Source organism: Cheilinus undulatus, linkage group 4 (assembly GCF_018320785.1).
Source record: "Cheilinus undulatus linkage group 4, ASM1832078v1, whole genome shotgun sequence".
NCBI lineage: Eukaryota > Metazoa > Chordata > Actinopteri > Labriformes > Labridae > Cheilinus > Cheilinus undulatus.
In genome coordinates, this window is record NC_054868.1 from 26,113,961 (window position 1) to 26,136,450 (window position 22,490).

The 22,490-nt window shown below is 37.6% G+C and overlaps 1 protein-coding gene across 8 annotated transcripts in view; it reads right to left on the reverse strand.

Annotated features, from left to right (window-relative positions):
• Window positions 1–204: 204 nt before the first annotated feature.
• LOC121509171 (phosphoinositide 3-kinase regulatory subunit 6) overlaps window positions 205–22,490 on the reverse strand; it is a 37,239-nt gene continuing 14,953 nt past the window's right edge. For 5 of the 8 annotated variants that reach the window (XM_041786416.1, XM_041786419.1, XM_041786418.1 and 2 more), the window contains 18 exons: window positions 22,251–22,342; window positions 21,109–21,177; window positions 20,593–20,725; window positions 19,782–19,851; window positions 19,448–19,646; window positions 17,662–17,809; window positions 15,410–15,499; window positions 6,943–7,177; window positions 6,353–6,634; window positions 5,968–6,067; window positions 4,670–4,792; window positions 3,771–3,878; window positions 3,526–3,628; window positions 3,360–3,421; window positions 3,091–3,181; window positions 2,913–2,971; window positions 2,670–2,773; window positions 205–1,564 (listed from right to left, as the gene is read on the reverse strand). In XM_041786416.1, the coding sequence (XP_041642350.1) occupies window positions 1,408–1,564; window positions 2,670–2,773; window positions 2,913–2,971; window positions 3,091–3,181; window positions 3,360–3,421; window positions 3,526–3,628; window positions 3,771–3,878; window positions 4,670–4,792; window positions 5,968–6,067; window positions 6,353–6,634; window positions 6,943–7,177; window positions 15,410–15,499; window positions 17,662–17,809; window positions 19,448–19,646; window positions 19,782–19,851; window positions 20,593–20,725; window positions 21,109–21,177; window positions 22,251–22,342 (2,225 nt within the window). In that variant the 3' untranslated portion in view covers window positions 205–1,407. Of the gene's footprint in view, window positions 1,565–2,669; window positions 2,774–2,912; window positions 2,972–3,090; window positions 3,182–3,359; window positions 3,422–3,525; window positions 3,629–3,770; window positions 3,879–4,669; window positions 4,793–5,967; window positions 6,068–6,352; window positions 6,635–6,942; window positions 7,178–15,409; window positions 15,500–17,661; window positions 17,810–19,447; window positions 19,647–19,781; window positions 19,852–20,592; window positions 20,726–21,108; window positions 21,218–22,250; window positions 22,343–22,490 lie in introns of those variants that run through there. The other 3 variants (XM_041786421.1, XM_041786422.1, XM_041786423.1) reach the window with 3 other exon arrangements.

A 22,490-nucleotide genomic window follows, 5' to 3' on the forward strand; every position in this document is an offset into this window, starting at 1 on the left:
TTCATAACTATCTCATTTAAATTAATAGGAGTTATGACTATCAAACTTTGTCTTTGTAATATTGATAAACTTTTCCTCTTATATGAAATTGACATGAGCTTTTTAGTACCAAAGCTTTTCTCATTCTTTGTCTTTTTGTGGATAAGTGCCACATTAAATAAAAAACCCCACAATTTTACAAAACCAAATCGTTTATTTTCACATTTACATTTATATTTCACTGGTATCCCCTTTACATCACATAACATTAGAAATAATGTGCAAAACTCATCAAGAGTGTGTAACTCATGATTTCACCCTGCCAGGTGAGAGGACACAACACTGTCTGAGATTAGACTACTTACTTAACCACATATTTTTATCATATCTTGAACGACACTTTGTACATTAAGATGTTCTTTATTTGTGTATGTATTTATATGTTAAGCAGTAACAGAATTCCCCATGTAATGGTTCATGCTTCGCTCCACTCCCAAAAGGAAATGGTCTATTTCTTATAAATGCAGAGCAGTCTTTAGTTTCATGCTGAGGTGATTTTGTGGGCACAAGTGAGACATTTACTGGAAAGGTGTGCAAGTTTCGCTTTTGACAGTCCCCTTGTTTGCCTCATAGCGAGACTTGTGGGTTTAGTTGACTAAAGTCCCTGTAGCTTCATGAAGCTTTGCCTGTACATAAGGTAAACTGTTGTTTGATACAGTAAAGTAATAAGTTGAGCCTGTGCTGTTATTCTTTACAGTTCATGGGGCTCCTGCTCTTGAGTGTTGTTCTTGTAACTTTCCAGAGAGTTTTCCAACACTAAACGAAAGCTTAAATCCAGCAATTTCATAACAGTCTGCACAATGAGACAGGCACAGGTAAGACAAGCTAGATGAATATCTAATTATAACGGAGGCCAGACGAGTCTGTATGCATTATTTATTTATGTGTGTGTTTGAGTGTGTGTGTGTGCCCAGAGGGCAGTGAAAATGTAGTGTGTCTCCAGAAAGTAAATTCCCTTCACCTTAGATTTCCAGATTTACAAGGATAAAGTCATGAAATCAGTGGATCCATTTAAATCTGCAGATCTACAAATGTATATGCATCTTTATTTTTTCCCCTGACCATCCCTCCAGTGTCAGTTTTGTTCTTTGGCATCACCACAACCTGCATGTGTTAACCAAGTGTCTTTAAGTCAAGGCAATCCATCACAAAACACTTTCAGAAGTTAAATCATCCCTGGTGTATGAAGATATTTTGTTCTTGTTCCTGGGGTGAGTAGGTTTCAGGAGCAGCGCATTGTGACTCACAGGAGATTCCTTTCATGGTTTCATTTGTAAAACTGATATTCTGAAGTTACAGAAGCAACAAACATTTCTGCCATTTAACACACCGCTTGACGGTCTCCTTTGTTGTGTTGTTTCCATCTTGTCATGTGATGATGCCAGCAAATGTGTTGATTGGAAGAGGGAGTCCTTTGTTCATATATTTACTCAGTCCGGCATCTTTGTCCTCTCCCAGATTTAATTTGGACCTCATGATTTTCTGAACGCAGTATCCAGGATCGAGGCATGGGGTGATCTCAATACTGCAACATAAAAAATGTTCAAAAGAGGTTCATTAATTTGGATTTAATCTTAAAAAACAGGTTAAAGACAATTTTATGTGTTTGGGAGATCGTAAAAGTTGGCTTAGAACATTCAGCTTTAAACAAGAAAATATCTGTTAGAGTTATAGGGAACAAAAATCCAGTACAACTAATACACAACCTTTGTAGAGACAGTGTTATTCATAAGATGTCACCTCTTGTTTGTTAGTGCTTTGATAACAAATATAGCCATAAAACTATTTATTCTAACCAACTACTGTTATTACTTCCGCCAAGGAGGTTATGTGATCGGTTGGGTTTGTTTGTTTGTTTGTTTGTTTGTTTGTTAGCAACATAACTCAAAAAGTCATGGACTGATTTTCATGAAATTTTCAGGAAATCTCAGAAATGGCATAGAGGAAAGAACTGATTAGATTTTGGGACTGATCCAGATCACCGTCTGGATCCAGGAATTTTTTTCAAGGATTCTGTACTATTGGGAGATAGGGCTGTTACCACTTCACACGAGGAGATGGCAGACATGCGTAACTTATTCAAAGTTTTGGAGTTTATGGAGTTTGAAAGAAGCATGCCCAGTCAAAGAGACGAGTCAGAGCATAACAGAGAGAAAGACAGCGAATTGTAGCGAAAACACTCACAATGCTGGAAGGAATAGAGGAATATTCACCCTCTGCCATGACTTTCACATGTAGCAAAGCCAATACTTTGCCTCACCGTGTCTCCACCCCACCAGGGAGGGAGTAATCAGCGAATTAGATTTTGGGAGTGATCCGGATCACCATCTGGATCCAGGAATGTTTTCAAAGGATTCTTCACTATTGGGAGGTAGGGCTTATGGCGGAGGTCTGCGCTCTCTGAGTGCTTTTCTAGTTGATTTTTATAAATAAATGGTGGTCAATATGATTTAGCTTTTTTGCATCACAAACAACCTCTTTAATGTCAGAGTGAACACAGATTTTTATAAAGTAATGATGTACAGTAAAATCAATAAAAGGGTAAAACATTTAAGGGGGTCAGTATATTTTTTATAGCTACTGTATTTGAGCTTCTACCAGAAGAGCAGCTGAGGCTTTTTCACTCTTACCTCTGGACGTCTTTGTAGGACCTGCGACAATCTTTGTCCAATGTAAGCGTGAAGGATCGACTCTCCAAAGAGCGAATCTTAACGTTGTTGGTCCGAATAGTTCGCTGAAATACAAAACATAACAGAGAGATTTGTTGATAAATAGACTTAAAACATTTATAAGGTTTTTGAGGTAAAATATGTTTGCAAGGATAATTAACTCAAGATTTTAGAGCTCAATAATGCAGTACTGTTTAGACTCACCACACTGTTTTTAGATTTTGTCGGGAATTCATTCAGTGTCAGTGTCAAACAGTTCATATCTATGAAAGGTAAACATAAGGGAGCGTTAGAGTTTCACACAATCATATAAAACAAATAAAATAGCTATGTTTTCATCATTTAAAACGACACACTGAGAGTATAAAGGGAAATGCTGAACCTTCTGCTTCATTGGAGGGAATAGCATTGATCTGAGCACCTGACGTCCTGACTGAGAGTCCTTTGTCAATGTCTCGGCCACTCAATATTACCTGGACACATGCAAACATAAAATATAAATATGCAACATAGAAGTCATCATTTCAGCACACTAAATCTAGCTTTAAATACTATTGATAAAGCATTTTTCTACAGTATAACCACCCTAAGCAGCAGAGCAGCTGCTCTAACAAATAGTGAGGAAACAATCTTAATAAAAAAACAACTTACTCTCCTGTAATTGATCGAGACCACAGCTCCGCAAACCTCCCCAGAACTCCTCCTCTGTTTTTCTAATACAGAGGCAGACAGTGTTTGGTTGTACAGAAACACACATGCAGAGTTTACATACAAATATGGCAGGGAGCACTGAAAAGAGCATGTATACCAAATTCACCTTTCATTGATGCCAGGATGTGTCTGAACTCGGGGAAGTCAATCTCCAGATGGGTGAGAAACACATCCTCCACAGGATCCTTTGTAATGCTGGTGAATATGATCTAATGGGGGATATTTCAAAACCAAAGAAGTTTAAGAAAGTACAACTAGAATATTTCCCTGTTGAAAGGTTTAGCTCTCTTAAAAAGGGGATGGCAAGTTGCTTCAAAACTGACTTCCAAAGTATGAAATATACAACAGTACCTTTACTGCATAGATGGTGAAGTAGACAGGCTGCTGGCCAGTACGGACATAGTAGGATATGACATCAGACACAAAGGGGTCTTTTGGCCTCCCTGGGTTTGCATTTTGCTGAAAAGATAAAAAGCCATGAGAAGATAAGATGTCTATCTACAACCAGGCTGTGACCTCAAACTTTTTTTGATCCTGCTGTGGTTGTATCAGGTGAAGATTATGAGTCATTAAAAGGTCGGCTGATCGTCAGATAATGCAGCTGTGCATGGTAACATGGTGGATTTTAAGAAACAGCAAGAGTCCCTTTAATAACTAGGCTTACTTGTTTTGTTTTAAAGTGACCTAAACTTAACAGGTCTGCACATAGCTGACATTCAAGTGGTTTAAAGTGACACGCCAAACATAACCTTGTTGAATAAGGAGCTGAAAGACTTCTTGCACATAATGAACTTTACAAAAGTGTTCAAAAATTTAACTTTACTGAATCCTTATTTTTTATTTACACACTATAAAAATAACATTACTGTCTATGTGTTACTTTTATGACATATTTCCTGTTTAAAAGCCAACAGAGTCACATTAATGCCAAAATGTCTTTCACTTCAGCTTGCTGTGGCTTTGGGTTCAGTTTAATCAACTGTGTTTTTTTCACAGTACGAGATGTTATGCAACTTCCTGAGTTTCAACTTAAACAGAGAACAGTCACTACACTGACTAGCTTGGATGTGGTAATGTAATGACATTTTCACAGAGTCTTAATAATTTAGACGCTACAAACTAAAACAGAGTGAGAAGATGAGAACAGGCACCTCAAGCTCAAATATGGCCCATAGTTTTTCCCTCTTTCGCTACTCCAACACAAACAAATGCAATGATTAAAATATATTAAGCTTTGTATTTTACTGTACCATCTCTGCCAGTTTGGGGATCATGGAGCCTAAACTCCTGATGTTACAGTTGTACCAGGGGTCCACCAGGCTCAAGTAGGAGCCCAGGGTGCAGAGATTTTCCTTGGAATCTGGGAGGTATTTCTGGAACAAAAAACACAAGCGTGGAAGAAAAATGTGTCAATTTTGATGAGTTGATTGCAGTGAGGGAAGTTCAACACATGAAAACAGACTTGTGAGCCTTTTTTGATGTTACAGCTGAAGTGTTGAGTTCAGTGCAAACATGATGGATGCTGATTCTGCTTATATGACAGATGCGTGTCAGTCTGTAACCATGAACTTTCATGAATGCAAAACAGTAAAATTTGTTTCTCATGACTTTTGAGTTTCAAGTATGGCTGTAAGCATTGATTCATTCGGGTAAGTAATGGACTAAGATCCATAATTGATGCATTTATTCTTATTCTTGGCATTAATCGCATGCTTTATTGTCCCTTTCAGCCAGTTTTTTTAAGCCACTACAGCGTCTCCCTGCAGCCACAGAGATGTAATATAAGTCCACCACTGCTCCTTAATGTCTCATTTGGCTTAAAAAAATCCTCACAGATAGCTCAGTAGACCAGTCAAAGGTTGTCTGCACTGTGTTGTCAAATGTTTACCTTTTCACTATTCCCTTATTTTCCTTTTCAATCCATAGCAAGTTCCTAGTTCTATGGTTAAGATAATGTCACAATCTTCAATCTACTCAAAGTGCCTCTTATTCCAAAACAGTCTGGCTGCAGACTCTTCATTTATTTCAGAATGGAAGTGCCGTAACTTGCCAGTACAACGTATTTTTAGTTTAAGATGAAAAAACAAACAAACAAAACTTTATTCATACATGAAAGTCTGACAGTTACATTCATGAAATAAATACATTAAAGACTTAACAAAATTCCATAAATAAAACAGAGAAAAGATCATTGGCCTAATCCGGGATTAAATAATGTATAGACATGTTTAAGTAGTTACACAATGGTACCTTGCTTTAGCTAAAGCTAACATAGCTCACTAGCTATGAAGTTAACATTACTACTATGACATAAGCCAATGTAGCTAAGTTAGCTTCAGCAACATGAGCTTTAACAATGTGAAACTTTTAAAAACATTAAGATTACGTGCAGCCTTCAGGTCCTCAGGTAAGCTCTTCCCTGCTTAAAATAAACACATCGTGACAACTATGTGACAAGCGATGCTTTGTCTCTTTTTTTCCCATGAGGTGTGGTGACTTTTACGCAGTAACAGGCTTCTAGTGTGCTGATAAGAGGAAGATGGCCTACCTTGCTGGGGAAGATGGGAGCTGTAGGTTGACAAACAGGGATGTAGTAAAACTGGAGGTTGAATTTCATCGTAAGAAAAAGCCTCCGTGCTTCCCTTTTCCTGCAAAAATGACAAAAGATAAGTGAGAAGCAAGTAAGAGCATGCTTCCCAAAACAGTGCGACCATCCCTCAAAAAGGTTTAGATCTAAATCTATGACATTTCAAATAGAAGTACCGTTTAGATTCTTGCATAAAAGCAAGTCAAACAGGGATTTATGAATCTCCTAAAGGCTAAAAAAAAGTGCATGTTTAACACAAAGAGCATGAATGATGTAGCAAATTCAGAGAAGGAGCTCCAGCTGCATGCACCATCTTTTTGCATCATGTCAAATCTGTCACTCTCACCTGAAGAAGTAGTAAGCCTTTGCAAGGCGTCCAAGCACCCTGTCGTCTCCCATGGCAACTATCCTGGCAGTAAAGTGTCTCTGCTGCTTGTTGAAGGAATTCTGCAGCACACAGCTTCCTGACCTTCTCTGCAGCGTTGTCCCTCTCCGTCCTCCCCTCCTTCCTCCTCCAATCAAGCTGGCGTGATCCTCCAGAGTCTCCTGCATCAGCAGCATGTTGTCCTTCATCGATGGTTTCATCTTGATGCCTCCACGTCGTGACAGTTTCGATGTATCTGGCTCACTGGCAGAAGAAGACTTTCATGGTCAAAGTCAAAATAATTTCTAAGCAAAGATCCCAAGATAATCCTCAGTGATATAAAGATGAGAAAAACTGTTTGAAACTTAAGTTTTCTTGAATGTCAGAAAAGTGTCTCTCAAAGTGAATGTTTATATGAGGATAGCACCCTTAAATTTAATTTCAAGTTTCTTCAGGATGATTCAGGTACAAAATGATGCCTGAAGAAATCTCCCAAATTATTTTTTTACATGTTATACTGCAATGACTGTATGGGAGTTTAATAAATGCATGGCAAGATGAATTAATTTTACCTTTTGCACTGTTCCCATGATGAACTCAGGCTGGCAGAGTCCAGAGATGTTGGGGTTGAGTCAGTGCCAGTCGGCAGATCTCTTTCGATGCCACTGTCATTAGACATAACAGAGAACCTTGCCATGTCTGCAGGTGTCAGATCGCAGGGAGATTCGCCCAGCTCAAGGTCGTCCTGACTAAAGGAGAATTGCTCTGACACTGAGCTGGATCGGAACCACTTGGCCAGCTCTCGCCCTGTAAGCAGTCAAACATTCATTAATTCCTTAATGTGATGGACATTTGCATTCACTGAGAAAAGAACAAGCTTCAGAAGAGAGGACTGTCAATAATCTTAAAGTCTTATATCTGCATGTAAACAGAACTCAGACATAAGTTTCCTGTCATGTGTAATACTTGTGTTTTAGTGCTGCAGGGTACTCATGTTCAAGCTCAGTTACCACACCAAGGGAGTTGTTGGTGTAATATTTACTCCATCCTGTGTAAAAGAAAATCCATTTGAATGATCATATTACAAGTTCAAATGTGCATGACTCTGCTTATTTTAAATAAAGTTCTAGTGTTAAAAGTAAACTATGTTTGAATGCATTCAGCCTACTTTACTGACTGTTCTTGAGAAAACACTTTATTTGAAGGGATACTGGCAGGACACTGTCATAATCAGGACATGTCATGTGTTACTGACATGAAGGAGGCTTCATGAATGTTTCTGAATGTTGTCATTAAGTGTTATTCAGTCAGTTATGACACCTTTAATGCAAATATGACATTGTTTGGGAAGCCACTATCATGACAACTTGACATCAACCAGGACAAAATAAACTACCAATGTTTTTATCATGTCAACATTAACATGCAATAGCTGTTAGAGCTCATCATCAAACTTTAAGTCCCTGTAAAGTGATTAAATAAATCTTTATTCTAGGTTTGTTACATGACAGGCCACTGTGTTATGAACCATCAGGCCAAATTTGAGTCATGAAAATCATCTCTATGTTTATAAAATTAAGCTACAAAATCACAAAAAATGAGGCAATAAAATCTGCTCTAGGATGTGTGGGCATGTCGGTTGAATGAGCTGAAGCCACACCCACTCATGAGAAATACAAGTCTCTCAAACTTAAAAAAAAAAAAAAAAAACGCCTCTGATCAGAGCACAGTTGCCTGGCTCTGTGCCAGAGCAGAGAAGCAGATGTTGGGGATTAAATTTGGTGTTTTCTGGCACAAAAATCTCCATTATAATGCTTTTAGTGACCCGTAGGTCATTGTGGCAAAAGATTTGGGAAACTTACCTCACAGTGAACAACAACACAGCATGTGTTGTTAACTTTCAATGGCAGTGACATCAGCTAACAACAGACTGTACTGAGATGAACTGCTTTGTGCTTTTATAAGGCGTAACTCCTCATCCAGACTGGAGGTGTCATAGGCTCAGATTTTTATCCTTCTCAAATGAAACTCCTATGAAGGAGTCAAAATTCCCTCACTCCACTCGAGAAATGATTCATCACACTCAATGAAATAATTTGACTGTGACTTCTATAGCAGTGCCAACTTTGCATTAAAGGTGACATAACTGACAACAGTCATAAATGCTCATAAAGCCAAGCGTAATGTCATGATTATGACAGTGCCATGTCAGTCTAATGCACAACCCTTCAAATAAAGTGTTATCATTTTCAACCATTTAGCACATTTATATTATTTAACAACTTCTTAATACTTGGTTTAAATGTAGTAAATTTGTATTTTTTTGCGCAATGATTCATAAAAAAATAACTTATAAAATCATCTAAATATGCTAGGCACAAAAAGAACAACTTTTAGATAATGTTGAAAATAAAATACATTTTCATAACAAAAAAGATTTACTTTTAACATGGGTATTTTAATTTCTAATCTGTATCATGGTCCATCATGTTGAAAGAATACAAAATCAGATCATATAAAAATATGAATGAATATAAAAATTCTCCCTAGATTTAACTTTTTTTTTTGACTTAATGTAGTGTACATTCTTTTCCCATTACAACATGAGATCAATCAACCTATGTGTGTTTCCACCACTGGTGCTAAATATCATATGAAAAAATTACCCATTTCCTGTTTCATTTCAAGCAGCTTAGAACAGCTAAAGCGGGGTACACACATAAGGATTTTCTAAATCTTAAGAGATTTTTTATCTGTTAGAGACCCCACACATGAACACACAATTCACATTCTGTCCCACCACCAATCTAGAATCTCGTACTCCAAGCCAGAAATCTCACGTGATCACACGTGATCTAACAAAAACAACAAAGAAGAAACATAGCAACAACTGAAGCAATGACCAGAAAACAGCATGCAACATGGAAGAGAACATACAAGAAGAGGGAATGATGGTGTTCTTGGGACCATTGTGACAGAAAAATCATGAACTTAAAAAAAAAAAAAAAAAGAAAAAAAAAGAGAAGACTGGAGAAAATCCTGGAGATAGCGCGAACACGGACTTTATAGTCTACTGGGCGAGCTAGAGGTGAGTTGTTGTCAAAGACATTATATATGTACAGACGTATATAATGTCTATGGTTGTTGTCAGTCGGCTAGCTTCTTGATTGGCTACATTCCGTTCCACGTCACAATTCATGGAGTCATGACTCGGTAGTTGTTGGCTTGCCCCACAGATGAGGATTTTTGGTCAGAAATATTGAACAAATTTAACATTTACGATTGTCGGCCCCGACCGTTTTCGGAGCCAATTATCAGGACAAATTCACTCTTAACACACCTCAGACCAAAGGATAATCTTACAGGATAATCTTGTAAGACATAAGATAGTTGGGCATTTGCCATCCTTGGTTGGGAAGGGGGAAAATCGGGACAAAAACAGCCCGATTATCTTTATGTGTGTACCCCGCTTAAGGTGATTTTTACACTAGGAATCTATTATGGGGTTGCTTTTACATTTCACTTGGGTCTTCCTGGTGGCTCTCTTCCACTCAGAATGATCCTTTTTTCCTTCTGTGTTAACACACAGCCCTGCTGTCTCATGCCCGTATATGGACATGATTTTTTCCTCTATGCAAAGTAGGTGAAAAGTGGACAGCTTCCAGCTTACAAGCACGTGGCATTCATCACACAGGTGCCAACAGTTCAGCAGTTTTAGAGCCATTAATCTACCTAAAAGTTGTTTTTTTTCATCTCCTTAAGAACAAATTTAAGGAAAATCCTAGAAGAAGATTGGCGAATGAGGCCAATTGTTTGTTTTTTTTGTTTGTTTTTTAAATGTAAAAGAGACTAGATGAAGTTTAGAGTGGATCATGTTGTTCTGGTCTCTGTCTAGGCTATAAAATGGTGAGGCAGCCAGACCACGGCTATGAAAACATAAGGAGTCATATTTTTAATACTGACACATTGCCAAGGTAAGATGATGGTACAGCAAATAGATGTGTCAAATTCAAAGTAACATTTCCTTAAAAAGTGGTTGAGTTTGATGACTGTGGTTTGGAACTGAAACTATAGGTGAAGGTCATTGGAGTCTATCAGATTATATCTACATGCAATTTATGAATCACAAAAAAGCAGAACACAGCCACGAGAAAGACAAAGCTCTGAATTTGTGAAAGCCAACAGTCAAGTTCCCTTTAAAACAGCAGCACCACAGAAGTAAGAATAAACGAGGGGAACTCCTACAGCTATTTAAACCAACACAATCTTTCTGCTTTAAGTGGAGAACATTTTTCTGGTATATTAGGGTTGCATAACCTTGCAAAGTAGATGGATACGCCCGTTTCCTTGTTTTTCACTGGCGAATCCATCTTGCAAAGCTCCCATCTGAACCGTTTGGGCCCGGTTAGAAAGTGACAGGACCAATCAGTGACGAGGGGCAGTACTTTCAGGCACAGCACACTGTAAACCCGGATTTTGTTTCTACTTAAACTTTTTAGTAATCATTACTTATTCTTCTGTGTTTTGTCAAAAAATGTTGACATTACTAAATCAGATTATTTGTTTGTACTATTCAGCTGAAAGATGCAATGCAATGATCAAGTTAAGCTGAGATAACTTAGTATGTTTAGTTCTTTCAGGGGAGGGGCTATTTCAAAATTTTCAAAAAACTATGGGCGAGACTGTCAGTGCATCTGTTGGCATCGGCAGGCAATGCTTCCATCATGACTTCCACACATGGCGAAGCTAGCGCTTTGCCTCACCATGTCTCCACCCCACCAGGAAGGGAGTAATCAGCTGATCTGGAGTACTGTCTGGATCCAGGAATGTTTTTAAAGGACTCTTCACTATTGGGAGATAGGGCTAATGGCGGAAGTCTGCATTTTTTGAGTGCTTTTCTAGTTTCATATTGTGGCAAGCAGTGATGAGGAATGGCTCCCAGACAAATTGAATGAGTTTGACAAGCTCTCGCCCAGGAAGCGTGAGTAGCTATTATCTATTCTGAACCACAGATACAGTCACATACAGACAGCTTGGTCTGCAACATTGACCCCCTCACTCATGGTGTCACACTTCAAAAAACACTTCTCACTTAGCACAAACTAAAAAACTAAATGCAATGAACATGAACATTATAAAAACAGTAGAAGAACAAATTCTTACACACAAAGCACTCCCAGAAGTCCCTGCTCCAGGTGACTGCTTCCTGGATCGCCACGATATACACTAAGTAACTTTAAAAACGCACATTGAAATTCGTGAATATATTACTTGTAATTCATGAACTATATTTCCAATTATAGTTATTGTTCTATTGTTCTATTGCACACATCTTGTGGGAGACATACACACAAAAATCAGGAATCAAGGAAACAGTTTATTCAATCACGCAATAAAAAGTTGACAGTACCACCCATTCTTACAAGTCAAAATTCAATATCTGGTATGACATCCATTTGCTCGCACCAAATCGGCCACTCTCCGAGGCATAGATGTTATGAGGCCATTAATCTGTCTCTGTGGGATCGCCTGCCATTCTTCCTGAAGAGCTGTACGTGCCTACACGTTTTTAGTCAACAATTTATCCCATCCCAATATTTCACTCACCTACCCAGTTTATACACTTGTGAGTGCAACTCTCATGAACTGGTCTGTGGTTAGGAAAAGGCACAATCAGTCATGCAGAACAAAGGTATAATGTGTGTCTGAGAAGTTGTTTGAAGCATCTGAGTACATCTCATGACAATTCTAGCAAATTTTACGATGTGCGTTTTTAAAGTTAGTGTATTTTTATGGAAGTTAAACTGAGCATGTGTTGTTATTTCATACAACTTAGAATTCATTTATGTGAACTAATGATTTTTAGTAAAGACTACTAATATACACTTAAAGGGATACTTCAACATTTTGGCAAATTCGCCCATTGCCATAACTATATAAGACTATAGGAATATAGTCTTAGTAATAGGTTCGTTACCTTTAGTTGTCAGTGCAAGCTATTTTTAGATCAGCGCTGCCGAGTTTTGGAGCTGCTGTGCCAACTCAATGTAGCGTGGTGAATGTGCAGGTCACAACTTGTCCACGAGAGCGTTTTGGAGTTGTTGGATTGTGTATTTGATGAGTTTGATGAGGGAAAGCCAGTAATACCTTGCTTACATTGAGTTGGCAGAGAAGGTCCGAACTCGGCAGCGCCGGTCTAAAAATAGCTTGCACCGACAACTAAAGGTAACGAGCCTTTTACTAAGACTATAGGAATTATGGCAATGGGCGAATTTGCCAAAATTTTGAAGTATCCCTTTTACATGATTACTGCATAAAATTAAGGTTCTATGTTAATACAACTTAACTTCTTTAGTTTTAGCTTGTGTAAAAACTAAAGTGGTTTAAGGCAATCGGTTTACTCGGGCTTATTAGTAATGTCAACTAATTCGGGTTTAGAGTGCAGAGTCATGACGTAAACAAGCAGTAGCAAGAGCTGGTGCAGTTATGGAGGAAGAGATTAGCATGGATGCTGCTAAAGTGCCAGTTTTATCAGAACTTGAAAACATTTCTTTGTTAAAAGAAGAACAAAGGGGAGCACAGATGGTTGAGTGGTTTAAGGCACTACCCGTGTACGCAGGCAGCCCAGGTTCGAATCCAGCCTGTGACCCTTCACCGCATGTCTCTCTCCACTCTCTTCCCTGTTTTTTAATCTTTCCACTGTCCTTACTCTATCAAATGAAGGCATGAAAAGGCCCAAAAATAAATCTTTAAAAAAAAGAACAACAAAGAACAGCAGTGAGTTGTTTTCTTTTCAAAAACGACAAAAGTCGAGTACTTACATGTCTATAGTCACCATGTTTTGCGTAGCTCGATAGCTGCTACATTACATGTTTTGTTGCTATTGGCCCGTAGAGATGTGATAGAAGGTTTATCCAATCACACTCTGAGTTTTTTTCAAATCCTCTGCCTTTTCTCAAACGTTTCCTATTGAAGCTTTTCCAGATGGATGTGTGAAACAAATCAATCTGGCATGTCAGGTTAAGAGCTGCACTGATGATGGCAGGAAATATGAATGAAGGGCCACAAGTTGCAAAAGCAGTGGGGTGCTCAAAAATCTTTGTTTTTTTTCCAGAAACTGAAGTGTTAAACCATAAAATGAGGAAGGCACTCAGTGTAGTGGTAGTCTTTTTGTTAGAATGGCCATACACTGTGATTTGTGGGACTGTGCTGAATGATTTCAGCGGATTTCAATTCAGGAAACTGCAGAATGAAATTAGTCTTCAGTTTATTGTAGATTTCTGGGTTTAAATATTCTGTTCACTATTTTTTTCAGCTAGTATTCTTTATCTTTTGTTTTAGTTTAGGCAACTTTATGTTTCATTTTGACACTTCAGAAGGAGGTGCTGAAAGGCTGCTTTAGCAACATCACAGCTTTTGTTTAATTCGGCTAGAGGTCTCCAGCCCCTTTGTGTTCTACTTGCTACTACTTTCTATTATTGCTATTTATAGCATGCAGATATGCTAATAGATCTCTGGAAAAATAACGCATTTATAAACAATGAATTATAGCATTAAGTGCTAAACGTATAGAGCAATATGGGATCTAAAATAACACCCATGTATTCCAAAATAGTAGACATAGAAACTTTTCCTCAATAAATAGTCTACTCACAGAAACAAAGTACTAACAGGTTCAGTCTGAAAATGCCTTGTAACCCCTGAGAGTTTAATGATAGATATGTCTGTATTGCAGACAAACATGGTGTATAATTACTGTCCTTTATTTCCTATAAACAGAGTGTGAGCTGAACACAGTAATCTCTTGTAACATGTGCAGCTGTAAAAGACAGCTCACATGCCTACAATTCAATAATCACATGTAGAATCCCTTACATCCCTCCCTGACATTACAGTTGTGATGATTAACACTTTGGATATATGAACTAGTAATATGATAACCACACTGTGGATAATCTCATGTCATGGTTACGGTCACAGTTCCATTGATTTAGATCTGATTTCTTGCTTTGAATCAGTTAGCTACAGCTACAGCACACTGATTAAGTTCATCTAGGAGGCAAGATTAACCCCTCAGATATTCTCATGCAAGGATGAGAATTTATTTCAATCAACCTCTGATTTGTTTTCCTACAGGTCTGGAATACCTCAGAGCTGAACACAGTTTAATTACACCTGGTTGAAGTATAAAAGCCCTTGACAGAAACGCAGGCATAAGTTTAGTTTTTTCTTGCGTACTCAGCAGCAGACTGATACACCCACCCTGCAAGAGGGGGCGCTAACATAGATCATACATTCTAACTGCAGTCAGACACAGCAAACGTTAAATTTTACTATACCTCATATACACGAGGGTTTCTCTTGCACTTCATATCACCAGGATTGGACAATAAAAAATGAGAAATAGGACTACCAAAGGGACCAGCCTATAGTATTGTTTCTATATTTCTTGAAAAAATACATTGTTAGCATATGAAAAATATATTTTTAAGTAAAACATGTCAAATTTACTCATTACAATGGGGAACCCAGTGTCTTTTACTTCAAAATAATCAGATAAATGAGAAGAGCAACCATAAAAATGACTGTATTATGCTAAGGATGCAAAGATGTTTTGGTTCTACTTCAGTGTTATAGTCAATACTGGTCCTCTTCCAAACATCAGTCATTGGCAAAAATTAAGGCATGAACAGATACCAGTAGCCAGTGTTTATCTGGTGTTTCCAATCAATCTAATGCTTGCTGCAAATAAGAGATGTTTTTAACAGGGCAGAAGAAGCATCCTGTTGGACAAACTCTGATCTGCTTTCATGACCATGTGAGAAAACATTGGAAGTGTTACTCGTGTATTCACAATCAGTGCATCTGTAGAAAATACTCATGATCAGAATGAAGTAAATGGAATGTATGGATGCATGTTCTCAAGGGCTTATGTATTTAAGAGCCTTAAAGGTAATTTTCAGGTTTCATCCCTTTATACAGCTCATTTTTAGTGGAAAAAGGGTCCAGTCTCAGCCCAGTATAGTCCAAGAAACTCACAGATATCCAGATCCTCTGTCCACAGGTGGAAACTCATCTCAGGGTTAGGAAGAGGGCAGTCACACAGTGGTCCTCCAACAGACAATGGCTCTACAATGCACATATAAATACACAGGGGAAAGAAAGATAGGAAGAGACCAAACTGTCACAATGACACTCAAAACAAAACAACTCACACCACTTCCTTTCTGTGAACACTGCTGTCTCTGCCTTTAAGCTCACAGCTGTGATGAGGGAAGAGCAGGTTCATGGCACGAGTCGCTGACATGATAATTGTGTGGAACTAAGTGGATGTATTAGAAATAGATATCCGGAAAATTACAAAATACAGACAACTGACTGGACTGATTTGGCCACAAAGGAAACAGCTTTGATAGAGGAGAATTTAAACGTTTGAGCCTTTGTGGCCTCAGAAACACGTCAATCACAGATGGTTTGTGCTATACCAGTGCACTGATCAACCGGTAACTTACTCACTAAAAAGAAGATCAGTTTGTAAAAGGGTAAGATTAAGAAAATAGAGAAAGTATTAACCATTTAACACTCTGTTACCTCCTTATCAGTCATCAACACTAAAAATATGGCTACAAGGTGTTTTGTTGATTTTTGTTTGTCTTGTCATGACATACTTTCAAACAAGATGGCTGAACATGCAAATCTGCATCATACAATAATGTTAATACAAAGATAATTCTATAAAAGATGCTAAAAATTATTCAAATGAGCTTTAAAACTATGGAACTATGAGAGGAAAAGTTTACCTAACTCTGTCAACATCACTGCACAAAATGCACTACAGGTAAGTTAAGTTAAGTTAAATTCAATTAAGTCAAGTTAAGTTAAGTTAAGTTATATTAAGTTAAGTTAAATAAGTAAAGTTAAGTTAAATCCAATTAAGTGAAGTTAAATCAAATTAAGTCAAGTTAAGTTAAGTTATGTCAAATTAAGTTAAATGGAGTAGAGTAAAATCAAATTAAGTCAAGTTAAGTTAAATCATTTTAAGTTATGTCAGGTTGAGTTAAGTTTGGTAAAGTGAAATGAAGTGAAGTTAGATAAGTCTAGCTTGGTTAAAAATGTTTAGGTTATGTTGAATCTACTGTAGTTTCATTAAATTAAGTTGAGTTACGTTAAGTTAAGTTAGGTTAAGTTAAGTTAAGTTAATTACATTAAATCAACTTAAGTCGAGCTAAGTTAAGTCTAGTTTGGTTAAGTAAAGCTTCAGTAAAGTGAAGTGAGCAGAATTAAAGTGGGTTGGATTAAATAAATTCAAGTTAAGTTAAGTTAGGTTTGTTTTAGTTTAGTTAAGATAAGTCTAGTATAGTTAAGATAAGTCTTATTTAGTTCAGTAAAGTTAAATAAAGGGAAGTTAAGTTTAGTCCTGTTTATTTAAGTTAAGTCAAACTTGGTTAAATGAAGTTTAAGTTAAGTTAAATTTAGCTAAGGTAAGATGAGGCCCAGTTTGGTTAATTTAGGTTTAAGTTAAGTTAAGTCTAGTATAATTAAGTTTCAGTAAAGTGAAGTGAAGTGAGGTTTGGTTTGGTTTGGTTTGGTTTGGCTTGGTTTAGTTTAGTTTAGTTTAGTTTAGTTTAGTTTAGTTTAGTTTAGTTTAGTTTAGTTCAATAGGATTAGCCAAAGTACTACTGCAGCCAGTCTTCCTGATGCTCTCTACAACCTTGTTGTGCCTTCATCATGACACCTTACAACCTTAAATCAACAGAACTCCCATAAACAGGACAGGATTCAATATGATTACTAACATCATGAAACATAACATTAAAGCACAAACAGGACATGACAAAACAATTTCACAACACAATAAAGACAGCTTCTAGGAATGATGAGAAGTTTTTAATGAAGTATCATCATTGTGTAACCGTCTGTGTGATAATCTGTTGGCATATTGATGGAGAACTGTTATACATTATCATTTCTAATTCTTCTCCTTTCTTCTTATTGTGTTTTTATTGTTTTTTTTGCATGGTGCTTCTGCAACAAAAGTAATTATATCTGAGCAGGAGTTATTTGTGTATCTGCTTTCAGTGAGAACCATCATTTGTCAAATGTGAAGCAGCCTCTCTTTGTTCTTTTCTGATTTCTATTGTGTTATATAAGTAAATGAGCCAGTGGTTCTTGTGGTTGTTCTATCTTTGTTTACGATAGCCAAACCAGTAATTTGGTTTAGACAGAGATAGAGCAGCAAAGCCTCAAAGAAAAAAACACACTGCTGTATCTCCTTGTCAGAGAGCTCTTACCTGCTTCTGCATCTGAGACGATCTCACTGTACAGCTGCAGAAGACGCTTCTTCAGTGCTCCCCCCTCCCTTTTGACGCCCTCCTCGGCACTCTGCTCTAAAGTCGCCAACACTTCCTGAAAGTACGAGTCAACATCTTGGCCCATGTCCTGTCCGAGAAACACACACACAAACACAAAGCAGTGATGCACACAGGAAGATAAACACACACATGTTGTGTATTAATAGCACAGAGGTGAGGGGTCAATGGGGTGTATGTGTGTCTGCCTACGTGTGTGTCCTGCTGAGGTGTTACTTTAGGCTCCATGCCAGGAGACACTTCCACCACGCAGCTCAAAGCTAACGGGCCTTCATTCAGGATGTTTCACATGACAAGTGCAGATGAAGCACAAACTCTGAAGTTATTTTAAATTAAGCAGGAAAGCAGAAATGCTGCCATCACCAAAACTCCTCATGAGTCCCTCTGAGTAGTGTTGAAAGCAGTTTAATTCTCCAGACATGCTCAGTGTGCAATGACCAAGATGTTTCTAGAGGTTAATAACTTCCCCTATGAATAACAACAGTCAGCATTACAGATGTGCACTTACATTAAAAAACAATAATTACATTGCTAAAATTATAAATAGATCTTGTGCAACTGATTAAAACAAAAGGCTCTGATTTTTCTATTAACTACAGATGTATAAAAGGAATCTTACGAAGCATATAGGGTTTACTAGTTGACACAGCTCAATGAATATATGCTGCATTGAAGTATGAATATTTTACAATCCTATCCATTACAAAAAAATCATATTATGTTTTGTTATACATATTTTAATGCATTATTGTCAGTTCTGGTAACATGCCATTATAAAAGTGTCTTCCTCTTAAATCTATTCATTTTAAGGAAACACCAGTTTCTCTCTCTTTCCAACAGTGGAAAGAGAGAAACTGCCATCTAAAACAGTTACGTTTCATGAAGATACTGCAATTTCAAAACTGCTTATCAAAAGTATAATGAAGACAGTATTTTTTAGAAAAAACATGGTTTTAAAAAGAAGCCAAGAATGGCACATTTTGACAACCTTAGTCTGTTATGTAAACATCTCATTGGGCTAGACACTGAATCCTGAATTGCCCCAAAGGCGCAGCTATATGCAACTAAGATTAGATTAGTTTCTCCTGAGCCAGTTTTCACTCTGCCTCCATCATCAGTGTATGAATATATCTGTGAAGGAGTTGTGCTGATGTGAAGTGTCAAGGGTCTGAAGTCTAGAATAGCACTCTACAAATGCACTGCACTGTAAGTGCATTTTAACTATAAATACAGCTTGTAAGAGCTATATAAGTAAAGCTTGCAGCTTGAAGTGACACAATTCATTTAATGATGCACATTCTCCCTTACATATACTGTATTTAGATATGAGCAGGCCTGGCTCTATACATGAGAATTTAACCTCTACCCACAGTGTGGTTGTTATACTGACTTGCACAGTCTTTCTATTTATGGTGTCTTATTTTCTTTAATGCATTTCAAGAACTTAAAGAACTAAATTCCTATTTACAGTAAAAGTTTTCAAAGGTGCTTAACAAAGCCCTGTGAGTCCAAGAAAATGTTTTCAGAAAAACTGCAGTCAGATATACAGAACAAGACTCTGAAATCCAATAGTCAAAGTATAATAGCATGACAACAACAACCACAGAGTGCTATGTGTTGCAAAGACCACAAATGACAACCAGAGAACTGAAAACATAAGGCAGCATGAGGAAAAAAAGACATGCTTATTTAAAGTTGACTGACTAACCTTCAAGGCTTGAGCCAGCTTCTGTCCATCGCACTGGTCTGCTCCTAAAGCAGCCTGGATGGAGTGTTGGACAACACAGCGCATGTGATCAAGAGGACTTAGAAATCCACTGGTGGCTGTACCAGACGCCTCAACATCACCCATCAAGACCTGTCCCATAGAGCCACAGAAGACTTCTGGGTCAGCCAGAAGGAAGACCCTGCAAGAATTAACATCACAAACCAGAGTGAAGGGTAACTACAGGCAGAAGTACAAGGAAATAAAATAAGCCTTAATTAACTGCTGTGAAAACTGTTGTTTCAGACTTGACAAGCATTTTTTATGCATGACTCACCTTTCCTGATGGGGATAGTGTTCACTTTTTAGTCTCTGCTCTGCTGTGACCATCCTCTGATACAACAAACCTGTGGATTGAAGTGATATTTGTTATGGTGAAAGGTATGTTCATACAGATTAACTTTTGCATTTATGGCAATGGACATGTCATGTTACAACAAAGTAATTACGTTTTCTGGTAGTGATGGCTGCACCATAAGCTTGTGCTGACATCAACATTTAATTTTTTTCTTCTAGGACAGGGTAGGAACTCAGCCTCTATACATGGAGCATGATCTAACAGCGAGGTCATCTGCACCCTTTTGTGCAGAGTTGTTTAATCGATAGAATTTTAGTTTTAAAAGAATAGGCACAAGACGATGACCATACTACAGTTGCTGTCCACTTTATTAGGTACACCTGTTCAACTGCAAATATCTAAATATACCAAATGTTTAAGGTAGTTTAAGGATATGTATGCTGTTTTTTTTTTTTTACAGGTGACCCTGATATGCAGCTGGAACTCCTCCTTAAGGTTGTTCAACTGCTACTGTTTAATTGGCTGGACCTGTGTTGAATTAGGTCAGTCACTTTAAAGGGGGTAAGTATTTATGCAATCACTTTCTTACCTTACATATTTTTATTTAATTGACATTACATTGTAGAAATCTGTTTTCAGTTTGACATTAAAGACTTTTCATTCTTTTTTTTTTGTCCAAAAGCCAAACTAAAATGACAGTGGTTGATTAACAAAGTCAATAAAAAGGTAAAACATCCAGGGGTTTGAATACTTTTTATAGGCACTGTACAAGAGAAGATTTGAAAAATACCTGGAACAACCTGCTCAGTTCTGATCTTTCTCGTGTAGCTGAGGCCTATAGTGCTGTAAGGAATGGGGTAGGTCAGTAGTCTCTTGCAAAATTCATAAACGCGTTTGTACAGCACATCAGGAATGTAGGCAGTCTGGAAGATCAATAAACACACACACAGGCAACAGTTACTGACAAACAATTATCTCTTTGACTTTGAGCTACTAATGATGAGGTTACTAAAAATATGAGGAAATACTTTGTTTGCAAGCTTTTTGTTATTAGCTGTCTACTTCCTTGTTTGTTTTTAGAAATAAAAGTGTTATCTTTGTTCTGTTTGGCTCTGTTCAGGGAAAGAACATGGAAACATATCTCACCTTAAGATAATACACAATGGAATCTAATGCATGTCTATGCCAGTGTCACACATTAGGGTTTTTTTTTTGAAGCACTGCCATTTTGTCTCTTATAACTGATAGATCAGTGAAATATACTGTATATCACCTTTTACATCATAACAATTATAAAAGTCAGTACCTGAATGATGGCATACATCAATGTGTGGAGCAGAGGGATGATGCATTCACGAGAGTCCCATCTTTCAGCCTGCATGGACAAACACACCACGTCAGTGATCCATCCCAGCCTAAACAGATAGTACAATGCAAGTGGAGCTTAAACAGCTGGTCAATTAATAGATTGATCTAGTCATTGTATTTGCACTTTTAAAAAATGATAATTTATTTAAAGAAATTCTAGGAATGTCACATATGAGCAGCTCTAGATTTTCAGCTAAAAGAAACAGTAAAAGCTGTTTATAAAGTGGACAGACTATTTCAACAAAGTTCAGCTGGAGAAGAACACATATCAACCCCCCCACAACCATGAGTTAGGTTTATATCTTAACGCTTCTTCCCTTCTTCTCTCTTTTTAGGGATTTATGTCAACAGAAACACATCATCTGCAAACAGCAGAGATGAAATTCTGAGGAGCCTGAAACTGGAAACCCTCTTCCCCTCGATTGAGCCTCGAGATCCTGTCCTTGAAAATCCCAAAAAGGATAGGATTTGTTTGGATTTTATTTTTGCAGACATGTTCTGTTGGTAAAGTTGGTTGTCTCTAATAACTGTTACTGCTCCAACAGTAACATGTTGATGTGACCTTTGACAAGACACTTACCCCAAATTGCTCCCACTGCTCTGTCAGTGGCATGAGAATGGCATATGAATGAGATTGGTTAATAATGATGGCCACTCTACACAGTAGCTTTCACCATCAGTGCGAATGGGCAAGTGTGATCTGCAGTTTAAAAAGCACTTTGAGTAGTCAGACAGCTAGAAAAGTGCAATGCTAGCTTAATTTCCTTTACCATTTTACCATTCACTATTTATAACTACTGAGGTAGTTTTGAGTTGTTTTACATTTCTGGCCCATGGGCAAAATATTACTAAATTTGTGAAACTTGGTGTATGTAGAGTATGTCCTGTCCAATATTTGCTTTTTTAAATTATTAAAATGATAATTTTCTAGTTATAAATCAATTACTTGATTGACAGATAAACACTGCAAATAATGGTAATTATATAAGATATAATTAGCCACATTTTGACAACTTCAGTCTACAACGGGCAAGATTATACTCAACATCTGTGACCAGTGCCAGAGCAGATATCTCTTACCTTCTCCAGCTCTTTAATCAGCACCCACAGCAGGGATAAGCTGTTAGCAGGATTGTTTTGGACTTTCTTATGAAGCGTCCATCTCAGCATGCCTGCCCACACACACACACACACACACACACACAAGCTATTAATAGAGTAAGATTTCCAGAGGACTAACATGAACTTGCCACATTCATCTCCATAACAGTGCTGATCTAAAATATGTGTGGTGACTAACAACTGATCTGCCCTCAGTCA